At 41.4% G+C, this 18,975-nt stretch overlaps 1 protein-coding gene across 4 annotated transcripts in view; it reads left to right on the top strand.

Moving 5' to 3' along the window:
- The window catches only part of MCPH1 (microcephalin 1), a 249,414-nt gene that overhangs the window by 32,847 nt on the left and 197,592 nt on the right, over positions 1-18,975 (top strand). For all 4 annotated transcript variants that reach the window (XR_004300582.1, XM_032413720.1, XM_032413721.1 and 1 more), the window contains 3 exons: positions 8,438-8,525; positions 11,803-11,917; positions 17,770-17,913. Coding sequence is in view for 3 of the 4 variants with exons in the window: in XM_032413720.1 (XP_032269611.1) it covers positions 8,438-8,525; positions 11,803-11,917; positions 17,770-17,913 (347 nt within the window). In the remaining variant the exon portion in view is untranslated. The remainder of the gene's footprint in view (positions 1-8,437; positions 8,526-11,802; positions 11,918-17,769; positions 17,914-18,975) is intronic.

Here is an 18,975-nt window from a genome sequence, read left to right as displayed (position 1 = left end):
GATTGCTGGAATGTGGGAGTTGAGCTCCCAGAGTTCAAGATTATCCTTAAACTTTTAAAGTTTCTTAAGCCTATTCCTGTGATTAAAAGCTGTGTGTTAGTAGGACAGGTGTTTTTAAAAACCTGCCAATTAGGTTTTTCTGTTTGTGGCAAACTTTCAGTGTTCTGAGTTGGTTAAAAGCAAAGCAACACCCAAATTATCTACTGTTACCAATTAAAACATCAACTCAAAAGTAAGACATTTTTCCTGTCTCACACAGCATAGGTTTATTGAGAAGATAAGACCTAATATTCATGAATAATATCAGAATAATGGGTTTCTTACAGTTTTAGAGCAACAGTTCTCAAATCATGGTCTGGGGACTTCCATAGTCCATAGACCCTGTAAGGGGTCAGCAGGGTTGAAACTTTTTGTAACATTAATAAGATGTTATTTGCCTTTTTCCCTCTCATCTTCTCAGGAGGGTGCAGTATTGTTTAGGGGGCATGGCGTACACAGTATATGGAATGCTGAAGCAGATGTGGGAATCCAACTGTTTATTGACATTTGCAAAAACGTATGGCCATACTACTTTTCTACCAAACTTTTTTTCCTGTTTTGGGAAATACTTTTCATAAAACTGTTATTTGTGTTAACATGTATTGAGTTTTATTATTGTTGTCTTTAAATGAATTAACAATTACATATTTTAAGAACTCAGTTTTATTTATTTTTTTAAGAACTCAGTTTTAATTTGTTACAATAAGTATCCGAAAGTATAACTCAAATAAAAATGCTTTGAGATCCTTGAGTTTTTTAAAAGTGAAAGAGATTTTGAGTCCAAAATACTGCTTCACAGTTCAGTTTGTGTCTATGGTTTCTGACTGTTTGAGCTCCCACTGTGACTGTGGGTCTTGCTTTGTGCAGGGTGAAAGCGTGCACACATCCCTCTTCCTCACTCTTCCCTGAGGGAGGTCCTCCACATTGTCTTGTTCTGTCTTACTGTTGAAAGGGATTCTTCTCCCACAGGTCAGATAGTTTTCCATTGCCCTAGCTTTTGAAGAGGTAGTGAGTGAGGGCAACACAGACGGGGCTGGCGACATAGGGTGTGTTTGGCATAACCAGTGGCGTTGATGGGGATGGGAGGGCGGTGGAGCAGGCTTGCAGTGGGAAGTGCACCATTCCTTAGCTCTCGAGGGAGAAAGAGCTCTTTGGAATGAGTCCAGGCAGGGCTTCCCAGAGGGAAGGATGACACAAGCTGCTTTGTTCCCTGTTGGCTCTGAAGTAGCAGCAGTTGAGGGTCAAAAAAGTTGGTTCTGCTTTTAAGGGAATCGCTTGAAACACTTTTCTGCTTGACCACTAGATGGGAGCATAGTGGCATTTTACATTTCTGAAGAAAAGCAGAAATCCAACTTTATTTATTCAGTAGATTTTGATTAAGTGCCTGATAAACACGGGTTTTAATGTGGTGCCTGTGCAGTATTTTACTAAGCATGTGAACACACAAGTTGTTTGCATGCATAGAATGACATCACCAGTATTACGGGCCACCTGTTTGTTTGTTGTGAGAGGTCCCATATAAACCCACGTCAGTTCAGGAAGTGTGTCTGTGCATCTTCCCATGCTACCAAGTGACAGATAAGTTGTTGGGACACTTACTTCCAGTAAGGACGAATATATCTTCTACATCACCTGGGTCAGGCACACATTTTACCCAGTTGAATCAAGCCTTTCCCCAAACTACTAACAGGTAGAGGATACTTACGAGTTTCATGAACTTGGGCAAATTATCTCCTGTGACCCTCAGTGTCCTCAGTTGTTAAATGTGAGACAATGATAGGACAGTATTTATCCACCAGGATTGGTGTGAGGTTCTTATAAGCTGGCTGAGCTTTATGATGCTGCTGATTATAACTTAAATATCATGTATATGATGGTGCAGTTATCCTGATTCTTTTCATCCAAGTCTTATGTCAGGTTGCTTCCTGGTGTTTTGTTGCTTTTGCTGTTTTGTTGCTTTTTTTTTTTTTTCCCCTGTTTTGTTGCTTATAACAGTGGGAAATAGGTGACGTTTCACTTGAGTAAGAAGAAGCTGGTAGGCCCTGCTCAGGGTTCAAATTGGTCATTAATGGACCTTTGTTTAAAAAGAGGCATTCCTAAGAAATATTTCTCTCCTTGTTTGCTTTGTCATTAATGCCTGTTTCTCTCATTTTCTTTCATTTAGATCCATTATTCTGCCTACCCCATTCACTATCCGCTTTCTCTGGGCTTAGGTGATTACTTTGTTTTTTAAAAAAAATCCTTATAAAAATGTAATTTACATAAAATGAAGTGTACCCATTTGAAGTATACAGTTCACTGAGTTTTGATAAATGTACATACCCATGTTACCATCACTACCACAGTCAAAATATCGTGAACATTTTCACCACCCCAAGAAGTGCCCTGTGCCCCCTTGCAGTCATCTTCCCTGCCCCAAGCCCCCTTGTACCCTCGACACAGTTGTTCCGCAGGGCTACCACTCACCTGGTTTCTGGCCCTGGAGCATAGCTTTGCTTATTCTAGGATCTTATATAAAGGGAATCATCCAGTGTGTGTTATTTTGTACCTGGCTGGTTTTGTTCAACATGATGTTTTTGAAATTTATCCTTGTTGTTATGTGTATCGATATTTTAATTTTTTTAATAGCTGAATAGTATTCTGTTGTGTGGCTATACCACAGTTTGTTTATCCATTCACATGTTAATGGACATTTGGGTAGTTTTCTGTTTTTGGTTATTATGATTAAAGTTGCTATGAACAATGACATTCTTGTCCTTACATGTTTTCATCACTTTTGGCCCGTTACCCAAACTGTTTTCCAAGGTGGTTTTGTCTTTACATTTCTACTAGCAGTGCATGAATATTCCATTTGCTCCACATTTTCACCAACACTTGGGATTTACCAGTGTTTAATTTTAGCCATTCTAGTGGATTTGTAGTGGTATCTCATATGTTTATTTTTTTGTAGGAGTTTTTTTTGGATATAATTCACCCATCGGAAGTGTACAATTCAGTGATCTTTTTTTTGTTTTTTTTTTTTAAAGATTTTATTTATTTGAGAGAGAGAAAGCACACATGTGTGTGCATGAGTGGGGGGAGGGACAGAGGGAAAGAATCTCAAGCAGACTCCCCACTGAGCCTGGAGGCCCTAGTTGGGGCTGGATCTCACAACCCTGAGATCATGCCCTGAGGTGAAATCAAGAGTCTGATGCTTAACCTACCAAGCCACCAGGTGTCCCTTGTTGTTGTTTTTAAGTAAACTCTACACCCAGCGTGAGGCTGGAACTCATGACCTTGAGATCAAGAATCACATGCTCTACTGACTGAGCCAGCCAGGGGCCCCTATAATTCATTGTTTTTTAATATAATTATAGAGTTTTGCAGCCACCAACACAATCAGTTTAAAACATTCTCATCACCCTAGAATGTGACCTTGTGCCCTTTACATCACCCTCCATACCCCCCAGCCCAGGGCAAATACTAATCTACTCTCTGTCTCCATGGATTTGCCTCTTCTGAATATGTCATGTAAGTGGAATCATCCAGTGTGTGGTCTTTTTGTCTGGCTTCTTTCTCTTAAAATGGTGTTTTCAAGATTCCTCCATGTTGTAACATGTACCAGAATTTCACTTTTTTAAATTATCAAATAATATTCCATTGTATGGCTATATCACATATATCCATATAATGTATGATTTGTAAGTATTTTTTCCCATTTTATGGGTTGTTGTTTTTGTATATGTCCTTTACAGTTTCCTTTGAAGCAAAAGGTTCTAATACTTATGAAGTCCAATTTTTTTTTGTTTCTTATGCTTTCGACGTCATTTAAGAAACTATTGACAAATCCGAGATCAGGAAGATTTACTTCTATATTTTCTTCTGAGAATTTTATAGCTTTAGCTCTGACAGTTTAGATCTTCAGTCCATTTGGAGTTAGTTTCTGTGCATGGTGTGAGGTAGGGGTCTCATTTCATCCTTTTTTGTGTGGGTATCTGGTTGTCCCAGCACTATTGTTGAAAAGATGATTCTTTCCCAGTGACTTTTGTCACTGATTTTGACAAGAGTCAAAATCATTTAACCAGGGGCTCCTGGATGGTTTAGTCAGTTAAGCGTCCGGACCACTCTTGATGTTGGCTCAGGTCATGATCTCAGGGTTGTGAGCTCTGCTTCAGGCTCTGCACTCAGCAGGGAGTCTGCTTGAGGTCACCTCCCCTCCCCCGCCCTGCCCATGATCGCTCTTTCTCTCTCTCTTAAAAAAAATAAAAAATCAACCATACATTTGAGGATCCCCTCTGGCTTTGGTGTGTATTTCCCTGATGACTTGTACTAAGTGTAAGATCACATGCTTAGTGACTATTTGTCTTTGGTTTAAATCTTTTGCCCATTTGTAAAAATTGGGTTTTTGTCTTTTGGATATTGAGTTACAGGTGATTTTTGTATATTATTCATATCTATATTTTTGGTCAGGTACACATACTGTAAATATCTGATCTCATTCTGTGACTGACTTTTCATTTTCTTTGTCGTGTCTTTCAAAACACACCAGTTTTTTATTTTGTGAAGTGCAGTTTTTCATTTTCTTCTTTTATCCTTTGTGTTTTTGATATTCTGTCTGTCTTGTCTTACTTCAAAATTGTGAATCTTTTCTTCCATTTTCTTCTGGGAGTTTATAGTTTTGGCCTTTATGTTTAGTTCTGGGACCTAGAGCATGTGTGCGTGCACGTGTGTGTGTTTAAGATGAGGTCAAAGTGTCTCTTTCTACAGTGATGACATTTGCTCCTTCAGAAAATATCTTTTGAGTACTTACTCTCTGCCAGGGGGTTACTGTTGTAACTAGACAGGCGTATCCACTCCCTTCATGGAACTTAGTTTTTATGAAAGAAACAAGTTTTATAAGTGCAGGGTTTAGTGAATCCCCTGAAGGGAACAGGAGGGTCTTAGCCACGGCGCCCATTTGTCCTGGCAGTGGCTCTGTCCTGACGGAGGCCTCTTGTAGTTGGTGACCTGTGAGCTGAGGCACAGAAGACGAGAAGGAACTAGGTGTTCAGAGACTTGGGGACCAGTTTTCTGAGGAACAGGTCGTGGCCTGAGACCGGGTGATGCCAGTGTGTGTGAGGATCTCAGAGTGTCCGTGGTTGGGATCTCTGGGGAGAGGAAGCTTAGAGGCAGGGATGTGTTCCTGCAGGGCCGTGGAAGGGATTTGAATTTTACGCACATCTCTGTCTTTATTCTCAGTATGCCCTCTCCGTGTCAGACCTACATGTGGGGCTGCCTACTGGGCGGATTCTTGTGGATGAAGCACGGCAGAACTTGCTGTCTTCTGTTAACTACCTCCTGACTTCATTTTCTGTCTTGGTTTAGGTGCCATTTCTTTCCCTGTTGTGCCAGCCAAAGCCCTTTGAATCAGAATGCCTAGTTTCCTGTTCCCATCCTGTTATGGAGAGAGGGCCCCTCACACACAGGAAAGAGAGAAGTCAGCTATTATTACAAGGCTTGTAGTGAAACAGTGGTCCCTTTTTAACCCCTTCCCCCAGTTCCTGTTCCCCAGGGGTAACACCTCTCCACCCGTGCATCTTGCCGCAGCTCTGTCTTGACCTCTGCACTCCCAGTTACCATGGCCCCACTGCTGCCTTACTTTCCAGTTTCCGACACTGTCGAGACTTTGTAGTTGGGAAATGCAAATTTAGCTCTTCAAGTGGCCATGTTCTGGGGGACCCCACGCCATGTACGTGCCCCTACTCATTGCACCCACACTGCTTCTCTCCTGATTCGATAAATAAAATCCGCAGCTGATGAGCTAAATCAGCCGTTTTGCTTTACATTATTACAGCTGGGAAAGTTGTTTTTAGCTGAATCTGAAAATGCACACAGATATATTTCCTTTTGTGTGAAACTTTGTCCTACCTGAGCTCAGCCTGGTATCCTTGAGTCCAGCGCGTTCCTGGTCCTAGTCGTCTGAAAACTGAGCCTGTCACCTGCTCTGGTGGCAGGAGCGAGTGGGGTTCAGTGGCCCTGACTGTGGGCACAGTTAGGGGTGCGGCTGCTGTTTCTCAGATCCCCCCCCGCCTGCTGCCGGAGCCCTTGAGGTCTGAGGAGAGGAGTTCAGTCCCTTGTCCTCCCTCGTCCAGCTTCCAGGCTTGGGTTTCCTTTTCTGTATTTGCTTTTCAGTTCCCCAGACATCTCTTATCTACTCTTTATTTCTGTTGGTCTGTGTCATTTTGTTTTACTTTACTCTCATTTGAATGGGGTTTCGGGGGCAGGAGAGAAAAACATATGTGCTCAGTCCACCAGTTGTAACAAGAGCTCAAGAACATTCCATTTTTATTTCTAAATACTGCTCATTCAAAGATCTCCACCCAGTCCCACAGCTTTGGTGAAACTTGTGGCATCTCCTATCCCCACAGTCCCTGGCCGGACTCCTTGCCCTCAGTGTTCCTGTCCTGAAACACATCTGCAGAGTGGCCTGTCCAGGGCCCCCCACCTCTCCTAGCACCCTGGGACCCACAGCACGAGGGCCGTTGAAGCTCATGAGCTTGGCAGCAGATACAGCCCTCAGGGCGACCTGTGTGACCTCCTTGTCCTTAGTATCCTCACTCCAGTGCATTCACTGCAGTTGCACCAAGTGGTGTCTGTTTTCCCAGAATTGTCATGCTGTTGTTCGCTTTGCTGGGCTTTTGTCTGTGCTCTTCTTCCAGACGGAAGATCTGCATCCTCCCAAATCTGCTTCCTCATCAGAATTTAATCTGGTGGTCGCCTCCCACCTAAAGCTTCTCCTGGCTCCCATAGTACCATTTGTGCTCTCTCTCTGCCTTCTGCTCTACCTTGTTGTTGTTCTCTTATTATAATTATTGTGCTGTGTTTTTTTTTTAATTTTTTGCATTTTTTGCAAACTTCTTTCATGGCTGGCTTAATAAAAGACAATTGCATTGTCCTGTCTGCCTCTGCAGTGTATCGGGATCACACTCACACACACACACAGTTAGCTTTAACTCCATTGTATGCTCATGAGAGAAAAATGAAAAAGGCAAATGAAGCCTTCTTGTGCTAAAAACGGTACTGACCTCACATGCCCTCAGAAGGGGCTTAGGGACCCCAGGGGTCTTCTGACTACACTTTGAGATTCATTAGCCTAGTGGTAAGTAGTATTGTCAGTTTGGTGTGTAATCTTCCAGACTTTGCTTAAAATGAGAAATACTGTATTATATATAGTATACAGCATCATATTTACGTTTCTGAAGTTTCGTTTTTATTCTTAATATATTTAAGAGAGTTTTCTATATGAATTTGATATATTTTCCCTATTCTTTTTTTGCATTGTATTTTAATTATATTTTCAATTGTCATTTGCATACTAAATGTTGAACAGTGACAGGTTTATGAAATATAGTCGGACATGCGTGTAGGGGCTGTATTTTTAAAAGATTGAAACAACAGGTAGGTACGATTATTCTGTAAACACAGGAATGATTGAAGGCTTTTGATCAGGGTTGTAGAGAGATGAATAAAACGTTTTAAGCTTAATCTTTCAGTAATAATATGAATGAATGAGAAGAGTAGGAACTATAGGTAAGGAGATCATTTAGAAAATTATTGTAATTGTTTAGATTTGAGCGTCTGAATGCTTGGAAGTAGGTAATGGTCAGGGGATTCCCAAGACAGGCAGGGAGGTGTGAAGGCAGTGTAGGGAGAGTGGAAGTGACAGACTGATGACAGACAGTTACGGGTGGTGGGGCCCAGCCTGGAGAAGCTGGGATCGCCCAGCCAGCTCTCCGTTGAAACACCAGTTTTAGGGGCAAGATAATCTTTCTGGCCGAATTTCTTTAGGGCCCTTCTAGCTCTAGATTATTCCTTTGATGTCCTGTTTACTCTTCTACTATTCATTTAACAGCATATGCTTATACCCTGTGTGTGCCCCGCTCTCCTCAGTCTGAAGGCTGTTACAAGTCTGAAGTCACTGCATAAAAACCGCTTCCCTTAGCTGCCTCTCACTTCTCCTTTACGCTTTAAAAACACTGTAGAGAGACTGTTTTGGAAAGTTGAATTTATTTTTTATTTTTTTAAGATTTTATTTATTTGAGAGAGAGAATGAGAGAGAGAAAGCGCACAAGAGCGGGGAGCGGGAGAGGGAGAAGCAGACTCCCCGGTGAGCAGGGAGCCCAATGTGGGACTCGATCCAGGGACTCCAGGATCATGACCTGAGCCGAAGGCAGTCGCTTAACCAACTGAGCCACCCAGGCACCCTGGAAAGTTGAATTTATATTGCCCTTTGTATTTGGTTATAAATGTACTTACTGTAAAAGTCATGTCTGTTCACATGGCCTGTGCATCTCTTAAATTGCTGACTAATACATGCGCTGATGCGATGCTGTGTGACTATAACAGGAACAAATTATGCTCTGTCAATTTAATTACGCAGATGCCGGACGGCTGGAGCACACATTGATGAAGCACTCTTCCCTGCAGCTAACACTAGGGAACACCTACCAAGCCTAATTAAAAAAAAAGTAAGTATGTGATTTCGACAGTGGCAGTTATGAATGTATTCATTCTTTTATTCCTAGAAAATGACACTTTGTGGAATATATATATTATATATTAAGAGGTGTCCTAAGTGTTGGAGTTGATGATACTGTTCTTTCCACGTAGGGTTTTTAAGAAAGTTACAGACATTAGTGTATCCTTTAAATGCTTTGATGTAATTTGTGAGAAGTGGAAGAGCTGTGTCTGGCCAGTGGAAAACTAAAAGTTGCCAAGAGACTAGCAGACATACAGGTGCACTGGGAACTGCTTCAGAATTCAATTTTTTACGTCTGCAGCAAAATACCTGTGTTCTGCTGTTTAGCTGGAAAATCTCAAAAGTCGGATGCAGAAATACCCAAGTTATTTATTAAATAATTAAGTGCAAACATAAAGACACTGGCTTTCCTCTGAGGTCTAGTTCACATTTGATCCACAACATTTTTACTCTTTTATTATTTAAAAGTTTTAATTGTGATTTCTTTATTTGAGGTAAACTGGTTTACTAGGAAACGTCAGAGTTGCTTTGTTTTCACGTGAGGATCCCTGTTGGGGAGGAGGTTTGCAGACTGTCCAAACTGAGTTAGACAGACTAGACCCATACATTTCTTGTAGGTTAAGGAAGACGGTCCCGTGGGCGTCTCAGATTTTCTGTAAATGGTGAATCCTGTATCTCAGACATTTCATCTCGGGCAAGCTGGGATTTGCAGGGCAGTGACGGACAAACTTAACTCCGGTCTCTGTCCAGATCTCCTTCAATTAGAGTGATGGACAAACAACTCCAGTCTCTGTCCAGATTTCCTTCGATTAGAGGTGAATTAGAGCCTTTAAGTCCCCGCTCTAAGTGATAACGCCAAGCAATAGCTGTGTCTACCCTTTTAGAAGTAAAGGACTTATTTTAAAAACACATTAATAATATGAGTATATTTTCATCGTAAAACATTGGGTAAACACAGATAAGGCAAATACCTCTCTTAATGTCTCTTTCCTCAAAATAAGCAATTTTTGGTTTGACTTGGGTCCTTGCGGATGGTCTTCAGTACACATACACTACAGACACATGCACGCACACGCACACGTACACACACATTTGTACAGTGAGGTTCTGTGTTACATGTATTGTCTGGGAGATTGTTTTTTCCTTCTTCACGTAACAGTGTGTGTTTGACCATTTCATGACAGTATATAGTAGCTCTTCACTCTTCCATATTTATTATATGGCATCAGTGTGTCTTTCTTGGATTCGTGCACCCTTAAATGATTGTCAGTTTTTACTAAGCACGTTGTTTATGTGACATGTTTGAGTTTATTTCTCCAGGTGGATTATCTAGAAATGAAGTGACTGGGTCAAAATGCACATGCACTTTAACAGTTCCACCAATAGTGTACAGGGGTACCTATTTCTTTTTTTTTTTTTTTTTAAAGATTTTATTTATTTGACAGAGAGAGACACAGCAAGAGAGGGAACACAAGCAGGGGGAGTGGGAGAGGGAGAAGCAGGCTTCCCACAGAGCAGGGAGCCCGATGTGGGGCTCGATCCCAGGACCCTGGGATCATGACCCGAGCCGAAGGCAGATGCTTAACGACTGAGCCACCCAGGCGCCCCCAGGGGTACCTATTTCTTGACACAGTGACTAGTGCTGCATATTATTAATCTTTGTCATTTTCCCTGATCTGAAGCATAAGTAATGACTGCTTACCCACTTCATTTAAATGTCCACTTGTGCCTGAAAACATTCCCTTTCTCTTTTCTAAGTGCAGTTGCAAAGCGAACATGACTTCAGACCATATTATTTTGGGCTCTTTGACAAGGTTCTCAGCTTCCCTCTCCCTTCTTTCTGTTGCCAGCCTGACTCTCTTGCTTGCTGTTCTTAAATTCACCAAGAGTACTTGTGATTTAGAGCCATTGCATTGCATATCTGTTCCCTCCATCTGGAACATGCTTGCCCCAAACTTCATGCGTGTGACCATTTTTCTAACTTTAGTAGGGCTTTGTGCCAGAGTTCCTGTCTCAGGGAGACCCCCTCTGACTGCTCTGTGTACAGTAGTGTCTCCTTCCCACTGCTCCAGCTGTCCTGATCCCACTCTTGTGCTGTTTTCCTGACTGTCCGGGGGACTCGCCCCTTTCTGACATACTGTAATAATGGTGGCAGTTAGCTGGGGTTCAGTTGCCAACGAAGATTCACAGGACCCTAAAGGATAATGTTTGAGAATCTGGGGAGCACCCTGGGACCAGGGAGGCCTAGGGGAGACTCTTGTGCTGGTCGTGTACCCCTGTTGTCAGTACATTTACCTCCCCCAACAGCAGAGCCCTCCCACTGGTGATAGGCAGTTGACCAGCTCTGGGAGTACAAATGCTCCCAGATTCTCTGGACTCATGGTTACAAAGCAACATTGTTCATTAGGACATTGCATGCTGTGCTTGTACTTTGGGGAAAACAGTTCAGGCCAGTTCCAGGCCTGCTGGAATTAACCCTCTTGACACACATAACTTCTATTTTACTTATTAATGATGTTTATTTTCTGTCATTCTTTAATAGAGTATAAGCTCCTGATAGCCAGAATCTTCTTCTGTTCCAAGACCAGTGCTTGACACATATCTTTTTATATGTGTCATATATAAAAAAAAAAAAAAATACATAAAAAAAAAAAAATTTTCGTTAAATAATGAATGAGAGCAAGTTGCTCAGTCAAGAACACAAGTGTGGGTGTGGGAAAGTTAACCGAAGACATTCTTTGGACATTAGCCTCAGGCTTCATCCTGTTTGTCACACCTTGTATGTGTAGTTCGAGTTTTTGGGTTTTAAGGGCTGAATAGAATTACTGTGATTTAAGGCAATAAAGCAGGATTCAATATTGGTTCCTTTCTTTGGTAGTTAGAAAACAATTGTTTTTGTACTTTGTTACCATGTTACGATTTTGGGGGAGGGGGAAGGAGGAGAGATAATTTTAGAGTAACAAAAATAAGGAAAACGACTAATTTTGTTTAAGAACCTTCATGGAAACTGAGATTGCTGGGATCCTGAAAATGCCTCAGAAAACGTAGCTACTTAATGTACAGCCTTGCACCTAGTCTTTCAGTTCTGCTGCAGTTCTTAGGCACAGAAAGAAAGAAATATTGCTCTTTCACATGCAGTGCAAGAAATGCCTCTGTCAGAAGTCTTACTTGCAGTGTTGTGACAGGTATCAGAAGCATCGGGAACAGCTTGTCTCGTTACACAGCTGTGGTACAGTAGTATTCATTTTTATGTCCTTTCTGCACAGAGGAAGTGTATGCAGCCCAAAGATTTTATTCCTAAAACACCGGAACATGATAAAAGGCTTCAGAAGAAATTTGAGAAAATGGCTACCGAGCTACAAAGGCAGAAGAGAAGTCTGGGTGAGTCCAGGAATCCAGCGCGGTCCTGTGCACCTGTTTGGGCTGCCGGACGGCCGCGGGTGCCCCGCGGACCCGGCTGCAGGAGACAGGACCGCCGCTGCCAGAGGGCCATGGTGTGAGCTCATAGGCCAAAGTCTCCATCACTCACCACATCGATGGAGCTTTTTACTTCAAGGAATGACTATGAAAAAACAGATTTTGACTAAGAAGCCCTATTAGAATAAACCTCTGTTCATTTCTTTGTTACTTTGTATCTCACTTTGTGTTTTTACCTAATACTTGGTCTTTTTGTTTTGTTACCTAGAATAGGGAAATGTTAGATAATATATTCTTTCCTTTATTTCACTTTAAATATAATTTTTATCTTTCAATTATTCCTCACTAAAGCTAAAAAAAATGAAACACATTTCATTGTCTTTGGGCTTTCAGAATACCTATTTACACGTTAGCCCATAGTTGTATTTTTGCTCTTTTAAAGGTATATTTTCTTTTAACTTTGCCTTTTGTTTGCTTTTTTTTGCCTCCAGCAGTTTGAATTTTATGTTCATTGGTCCATTTTTCTTTTTTTTTTTTTTTAAAGATTTTATTTATTTATTTGACAGATAGCGAGAGCAGGAACAGAAGCAGAGAGAGTGGGAGAGGGAGAAGCAGGCTTTCTGCCGAGCAGGGAGCCCGATGTGGGACTCGATCCCAGGACCCTGAGATCATGACCTGAGCCGAAGGTGGATGCTTAATGACTGAGCCACCCAGGCTCCCAGTCCAGTTTTCTTTTTTTTAAATATCCTACTTGGAGTTCACAGAGGTGCTTGAATTCTTTTTCCCCCTTCTGTGCATCAGTTTGTATATTGTCTATTGATCTTTTTTTACAGTTCATTAATATGTTTTTCTGCTGTATTAATATGTTTTGTCTGTATTAGACATTAACATGTCTAATCTATAAAATCCATCTGTTCAGCTCATAATTTTGGTTATTTTATTTGCAGTTCTAGGGTTTCTGTTTTTTTTTTTTTATAGATTCTGTTATTCTGATTAAATCACTCACATTTTTTCTTTTCATCTTTCTTTGCTTCTATCTGCAATATCTAGAACGCCTATGTTGTTTTATATGATGTTTTTTTTCTCTTGTTTTTTTGTCATATACGTCCTGTCTCTTAGTAGGAATGGATGGTTTTTGTAATTGAAGGCAAGTCATTAGTTATAAAATATGTTTGAAGCTCTAGGCTTTATTATTTTCCTTTTTATTTTTAAAGATTTTATTTGTTTATGTGAGAGAGAGAGAGAGAGAATGAGAGAGAGAACACGAGAGGGGGGAGGGTCAGAGGGAGAAGCAGACTCCCTGTTGACAGGGAGCCCGATGTGGGGCTCGATCCTGGGACTCCAGGATCATGACCTGAGCCGAAGGCAGTCGCCTAACCAACTGAGCCACCCAGGAGCCCCGGCATTATTATTTTCTTAGACACAAAGTTTCTAGTTTCCTCTGCTAAGCAGTTGGAGTGGGGCCTTGTTGGCTTTATCTGGACTGATTTGAATAGGAGCTTCACTGACTTTTGGTAAGGCTTGGTAGACTTCTGATTTGACATTGATGCCAGAGCGTGGCCATCTAGACCTTTCCTTTTTTGTTTTTTAAGATTTTTATTTATTTATGAGAGAGAGAGAGAAAGAGAGACAGCAGGAGCAGGGGTGGAGGGAGAGGGAGAAGCAGGCTCCCCGTTGAGCAGGGAGCCTGACGTGGGGCTCGATCCCAGGACCCTGGGATCATGACCTGAGCCGAAGGCAGACACTTAACCGACTGAGGCACCCAGATGCCCCCATCTAAACCTTTGCACTGAAAGCCCGGCATGATAACTAGGATCTCTTCCCCTGACTGGTCCTGAACTTCCATTTTCATCTCTCAGTGAAAATACACCACAGAGAACTTTCCACCATTTCACAGAAGAATTCGGCTTAACTTTTAGTATCCTGCCGTCTGTAGCTTCAGAATTGGGCAACTTTCTTGAAGATAAAATCACATACGTGCAAGGACCTGTTTTCTACTACGCCCTGTTTAGTGGGATTTGGTGCTGCAAAGGCTTTGGTTTTCTCTTTAGTTTGTTGATGCTGATAAACACTTAGCTTGTGTCTTTGTTTCTCAGCAACTGCTGTGTGCCTGGTCGAAGACTGGACCTTCAGCCTCTGCCCCAGGCGTCTTAATGACAGATCCTCCTGGGGGTAAAAACATCCACTGCTTGTTAGCTGGCCTCTCAGGGCTCCTCCTCTCCAGAATCCTGACTCCTCTGGTCCTGGTCTCTTCAATAGTTCCCTGATGCTTTTACGCAGACATTATGTGTATTTTATATAGATTCTATATTTTCTTTTTCTCTGTGTAGGCATTAGTTGGTTTCAAGATACTTTATTTCTTTGTCTTGAATCATTTGTAAAACCTTAAAGCACTTGAACAGTGGCATAATCACTGTTGTTTATGATTGCGTTTTGCACAAGGCTACAGATACCACATAATGAACTTGGGAGATCTAGGTAGCAACAGGCTGCTTCTCTGGAATCAAAAAATAGGGGAATTTTTGTCCTGATGTGTTTAATCATAGAGTCATTTCTATTCTTTTTTTTTTTTGAAGTATAATTGACCGAACATTAGTTTCAACTGTATGGTGTAATGATTCACTGTTTGTGTATGTTGTAAAATGATCACCAAAAGTCCAGTTAACCTCTGTCACCATACGTATTTACAAAGCATTTTTTTTCTCATGATAGAACTTTCAAGACCCAGTTTCTCCAGCTACTTTCAAATTGTAGTACAGTGTTACTAACTGTAGTCACCATGCCATACATTACATCCCATGACTCACTCACTTTATAACTGGGAATTTGTACCTTTGGAGCCCCTTCACCCATTTTGCTCATCCCCCCACCCCAGGGCCTCAGACAACCACCAGTCTGTTCTCTCTACCCATGAGCTTGGTTGTTTTGATTTTTGTTTTCTGATTTTGTTTATAGATTCCACATATAGTGACATCATACAGTATTTATCTTTCTCTCTCTGACTTATTTCACTCAGTGTAATGTGCTCAAGGTCTATCCATGCTGTCACGAATGGCAAGGTTTGTTCTTTTTTATGGCTGAATAGTATTCCTCTGAGTGTGTATGTGTGTGCATGTGTGAATGCGCACGCACACGTGCATGTGTGTGTTTGTGTGTGTGTACATACCACGTTTCTTTATTAATCCATAGTGGACATTTAGGTTGTTTCCATGTCTTGGCACTTGTAAATAATGTTGCAGTGAACCTGAGGGGGGTGCAGATATCTTTTTGCAGTAGTGTTTTCCTTTATTGTTTTTTTCTTTAGTGTTTTCATTTCCTTCAGGTAAATAAATACCCAAAATTGGAATTACTGGCTCTTTTGGAAGTTCGATTTTTAATTTTTTAAGAAAGCTCCATAGAGTTTTCCACAATGGCTACACCAATTTACATTTCCATCAAGAGTACACAAGAGTTCCTTTTCTGTACATCCTTGCCAACACTTTTTATTTCTGGTCTTTTTGATAATAATCATTCTAATATGTGGTTAGAATCTCATTGTGGTTTTGATTTGCATTTCCCTCCTGATGAGTAGTGCTGACTCTTTTTTATGTACCTGTTGGATATTTGTATGTCTTCTTTGGAAAAATGTCTTGTTTAGATCTTCTGCCCATTTTTAAAATTGGATTTTTTTTTTTTTTTTTTGCTACATGTATTCTTTTAATGATTGATAAAAATACTTTAGAACATCATGAAACTCTAAAGTACCATATGTGTTTTTTGTATTTCTCTTTTTTGCCTTTTTCACTACCTAAATTCAGTGTTTCAGACCAATCCCAACACATCAGTGTTACATGTAAGCAATTTCGGTAACTATATAATGCATGGCATAAAAATAAGAAGCACTAATTCCTCTACTTTTTTGTTGTAGTGTATATTGCCATATCACAAATTCTCTGCTCTGTATTTTGAAATTTTTCATGCAGAATTATCAAGCTTTATTTTAAATCTGTCATGGTAATGGAACAGAATTGACTAGAACATTTAGCTTGTATATACAGTACTGCCAGATAATTTCCAAAAACATTGCCTTTATCATTTGTTTTTTTGCAGAGTCATCCCAGTGCCTGAGAATCAGGCCTCTTTCTCTTGGTGCCATGCTGGTCCCTCCCTAACAGCCTCTCACTAACTGGTCTGCGCTGCTCCAGCCAGACACGTGGAGTAACTCTTGACATCCCTTTCTGCCTGATGCCAGTTACCCACCATGATCCTTACCCCCTGCTTCTGGATGATTGCTTGACTCCTCCACTGATCTTTCTCTAAGCATCAACCCCATGGGAACCTTCCTAGTGGCTCCTTGACTGGGCCCTAGAGGCGCTGTGTCCTCAACCACCCATCAGCTGTACTTGTGTGAGAAGGGTGTAAACCAGAAGTCAGGTGCACACCCCACCCAGGGCTTCTACTGCCTCAGGTCATCATAAGGAAAAGTATTTCGGATGGAACCCTGTGTTTCACCTGCCCTGCAGCACCGCTCGCCCTCTGTGGTATGGTCAGGTCAGCCCTGTACCACTTTCCTGTCAGCTTTATACTCTTGCTTTTTGGGCCTTCTTACACCACAGTAATGGTGTATTTTAAAAGAATTTGGCAATATGGCACTAAAGAACTTTTATCTTTTTGGATCAAATTTATATCTTAATAAAAATTGCCTTTTAAACACTACAATATAAGGTATTACAGATAGAACTGACATGTCTGCATGTTGGCAGAAGTGTGGTTAGGGTTGTTCAGGCTTAAGAGTTGCAAAGAAGATGCTGAATGATTCTTGGTCTTTTTATTGGTGGGTGAGGGGAGGTGGTCAGAGCCCTGAAGTTCTCCTTGAGCACGTGCGAGGTATGGATTCCAGAAAAACACATACCTGTGCACCCATACCCAGTTTAGCCATCATTTCATGGCTGACGGACTCCTGACCCCAAAGTTGATATGTGTGTCTGTTGAGGGTCGGAGAGGGTTGGTTAGTGGTGGTGGTTTCTGAGACCTAGAGTTAACACTGCTCCTAGAGGCAGAACTGTTTCTGCACCCATCTTAGGTTCTCAGCTCGTAGAACCTTATGTTGAACAAGGAGAGGCAATTGTGGAAAAGTAAGATATAAGGGAACCAAAGGAGGATAAGAGGTCCTTTAATAAGGCCTGTTTTACAGAATTCTCTTGGCATCAGCTCCCCTTCTCTGGTGATAAAGTGGAGGGGGTGCATCTTTCAAAGGGGAGTTTTATCTCCTGCCTTCAGGAAGAAGCTTGGGGTGGGGTGGGGAGTGTCAGAGCGCCTTTCTTTCACCTGCTGTGATTTAAGAGCATTCTGCTCAAAATAATCCTTATGCCAAAGTGACATGTTTGGGGTGATGTATTCTGTCGCTCTTCATCAGCATTTAGGAACCAGATTGCACTCTGGCTTTACCTTCTCACTAGTTGTGTGATCCTGGATATAAACAAGTTACTTAACTTTTGTGTCTTGGTTTCTTCATCTTTACATGGGGAGACTGATAATCTGATGCACTGGGTTTGGGAAAGGTTGAATGAAACAGTGACGTATTGTGCTTAGCCCAGTGCCTGGCGCACATTCCTCAGCAAACGTTAGCCAGCAGTTTTCGCACCAGTGTTACTGCTCGTGGGCTGGTGGGCTGAAGATAAGACTGTTGGTAGCAGTGGGTAATGATGCTGCAGGGGACAAGGAAGACTGTGGGTGTGGGGGGCGGGGGTGTTCCTCGAAAGGAGTCCTATTGTTGAAGTACTAAACCTTCTGGCCTTTTATTTTTTTTAGCTAAATAAAGTTTTGTTTATTTTCAGATAATGATGTACCTGTCCTCTTATTTGAATCTAATGGCTCATTGATGTATAGTCCCACAATTAAAATGTGCAGCGGCCAGCAGAGTCTAATGGAGAAGAGATTACAGGAGATGAAGGAGAGAAGGGAGAACCTCTCCCCTACCTGTAAGTGCTCACATTTTATAAAGTGAAAGTGAGGCAAATTGTTGGGTGAGTAAGTTGTGCTAGAAGGGTTTTTTTTTCTCTCTACCTAGGTATTTTAGTTGTTTCTTGATTCTAACAGATTTTTATCTATTTCTGGGTAGACTTTGTTAATATTTTCTTCCAGAAAATCTTATGCTTCATTGAGATTTTTAAAGCCTATGTCGAGTTTATAGTTTTAAAGCATATATTTTAAGCATATATTCGGTGTGTAGTGTTGGATGTATAGGTTGAGAATCCTATTTTTTATAGCCCCTTTGTAATTTTTAAAATCTTTGGGTTGTTTTCCTTTAAAAAAAATAAATCAGGCTCTTCTTTTGAGGGAATCTGCTTTTAGACTAAGTATCTCATGCCTTAGTTTTTGTTTTTCTTTATTTCTGTTATATTAAAAATTCTTTTTAAAGATTTTATTTATTTGAGAGAGAGTGAGCAAGCTTGAGCAGGGGAAGAGCAGAGGGAGAAGCAGGCTCCCCACTGAGCGCAGAACCTGACGTGGGGCTTGATCCAGGGACCCTGAGATCATGACCTGAGCCGAAACCCAGAGTTGGCTGCATTAACCGACTGAGCAACCCAGGTGCCCCTCAAAATCTCTTCTAACTTTAGGGGCGCCTGGGTGGCTCAGTTGGTTAAGCGACTGCCTTCGGCTCAGGTCATGATCCTGGAGTCCCGGGATCGAGTCCCGCATCGGGCTCCCTGCTCTGCAGGGAGTCTGCTCCTCCCTCTGACCCTCCCCCCTCTCATGTGCTCTCTCTCTCATTCTCTCTCTCAAATAAATAAATAAAATCTTTAAAAAAAAAAAAAAAAAAGAAAATCTCTTCTAACCTTATATCCTATGGTTTAATCCTTTTTTAACCTGATACATGTAGATTATTTTTTATGAATCTCATCATCCGTAATAGATTTGAGTAAGTTTTTTGTTTATTGTTTTATAGTAGGTCTGGGAAATGAAGTACCAGGTGTGAGTCGGTGTTTGTGTGGAAGAGCAGAATGTGTAGGCTTACCATGGGCTTCACCTGCTAACATGTC

Source organism: Phoca vitulina, unplaced genomic scaffold (assembly GCF_004348235.1).
Source record: "Phoca vitulina isolate PV1807 unplaced genomic scaffold, GSC_HSeal_1.0 scaffold15, whole genome shotgun sequence".
Taxonomy (NCBI): domain Eukaryota; kingdom Metazoa; phylum Chordata; class Mammalia; order Carnivora; family Phocidae; genus Phoca; species Phoca vitulina.
The sequence above is the reverse complement of the archived record's forward strand: the minus strand, read 5'-3'. Positions and strand labels throughout refer to the sequence as shown.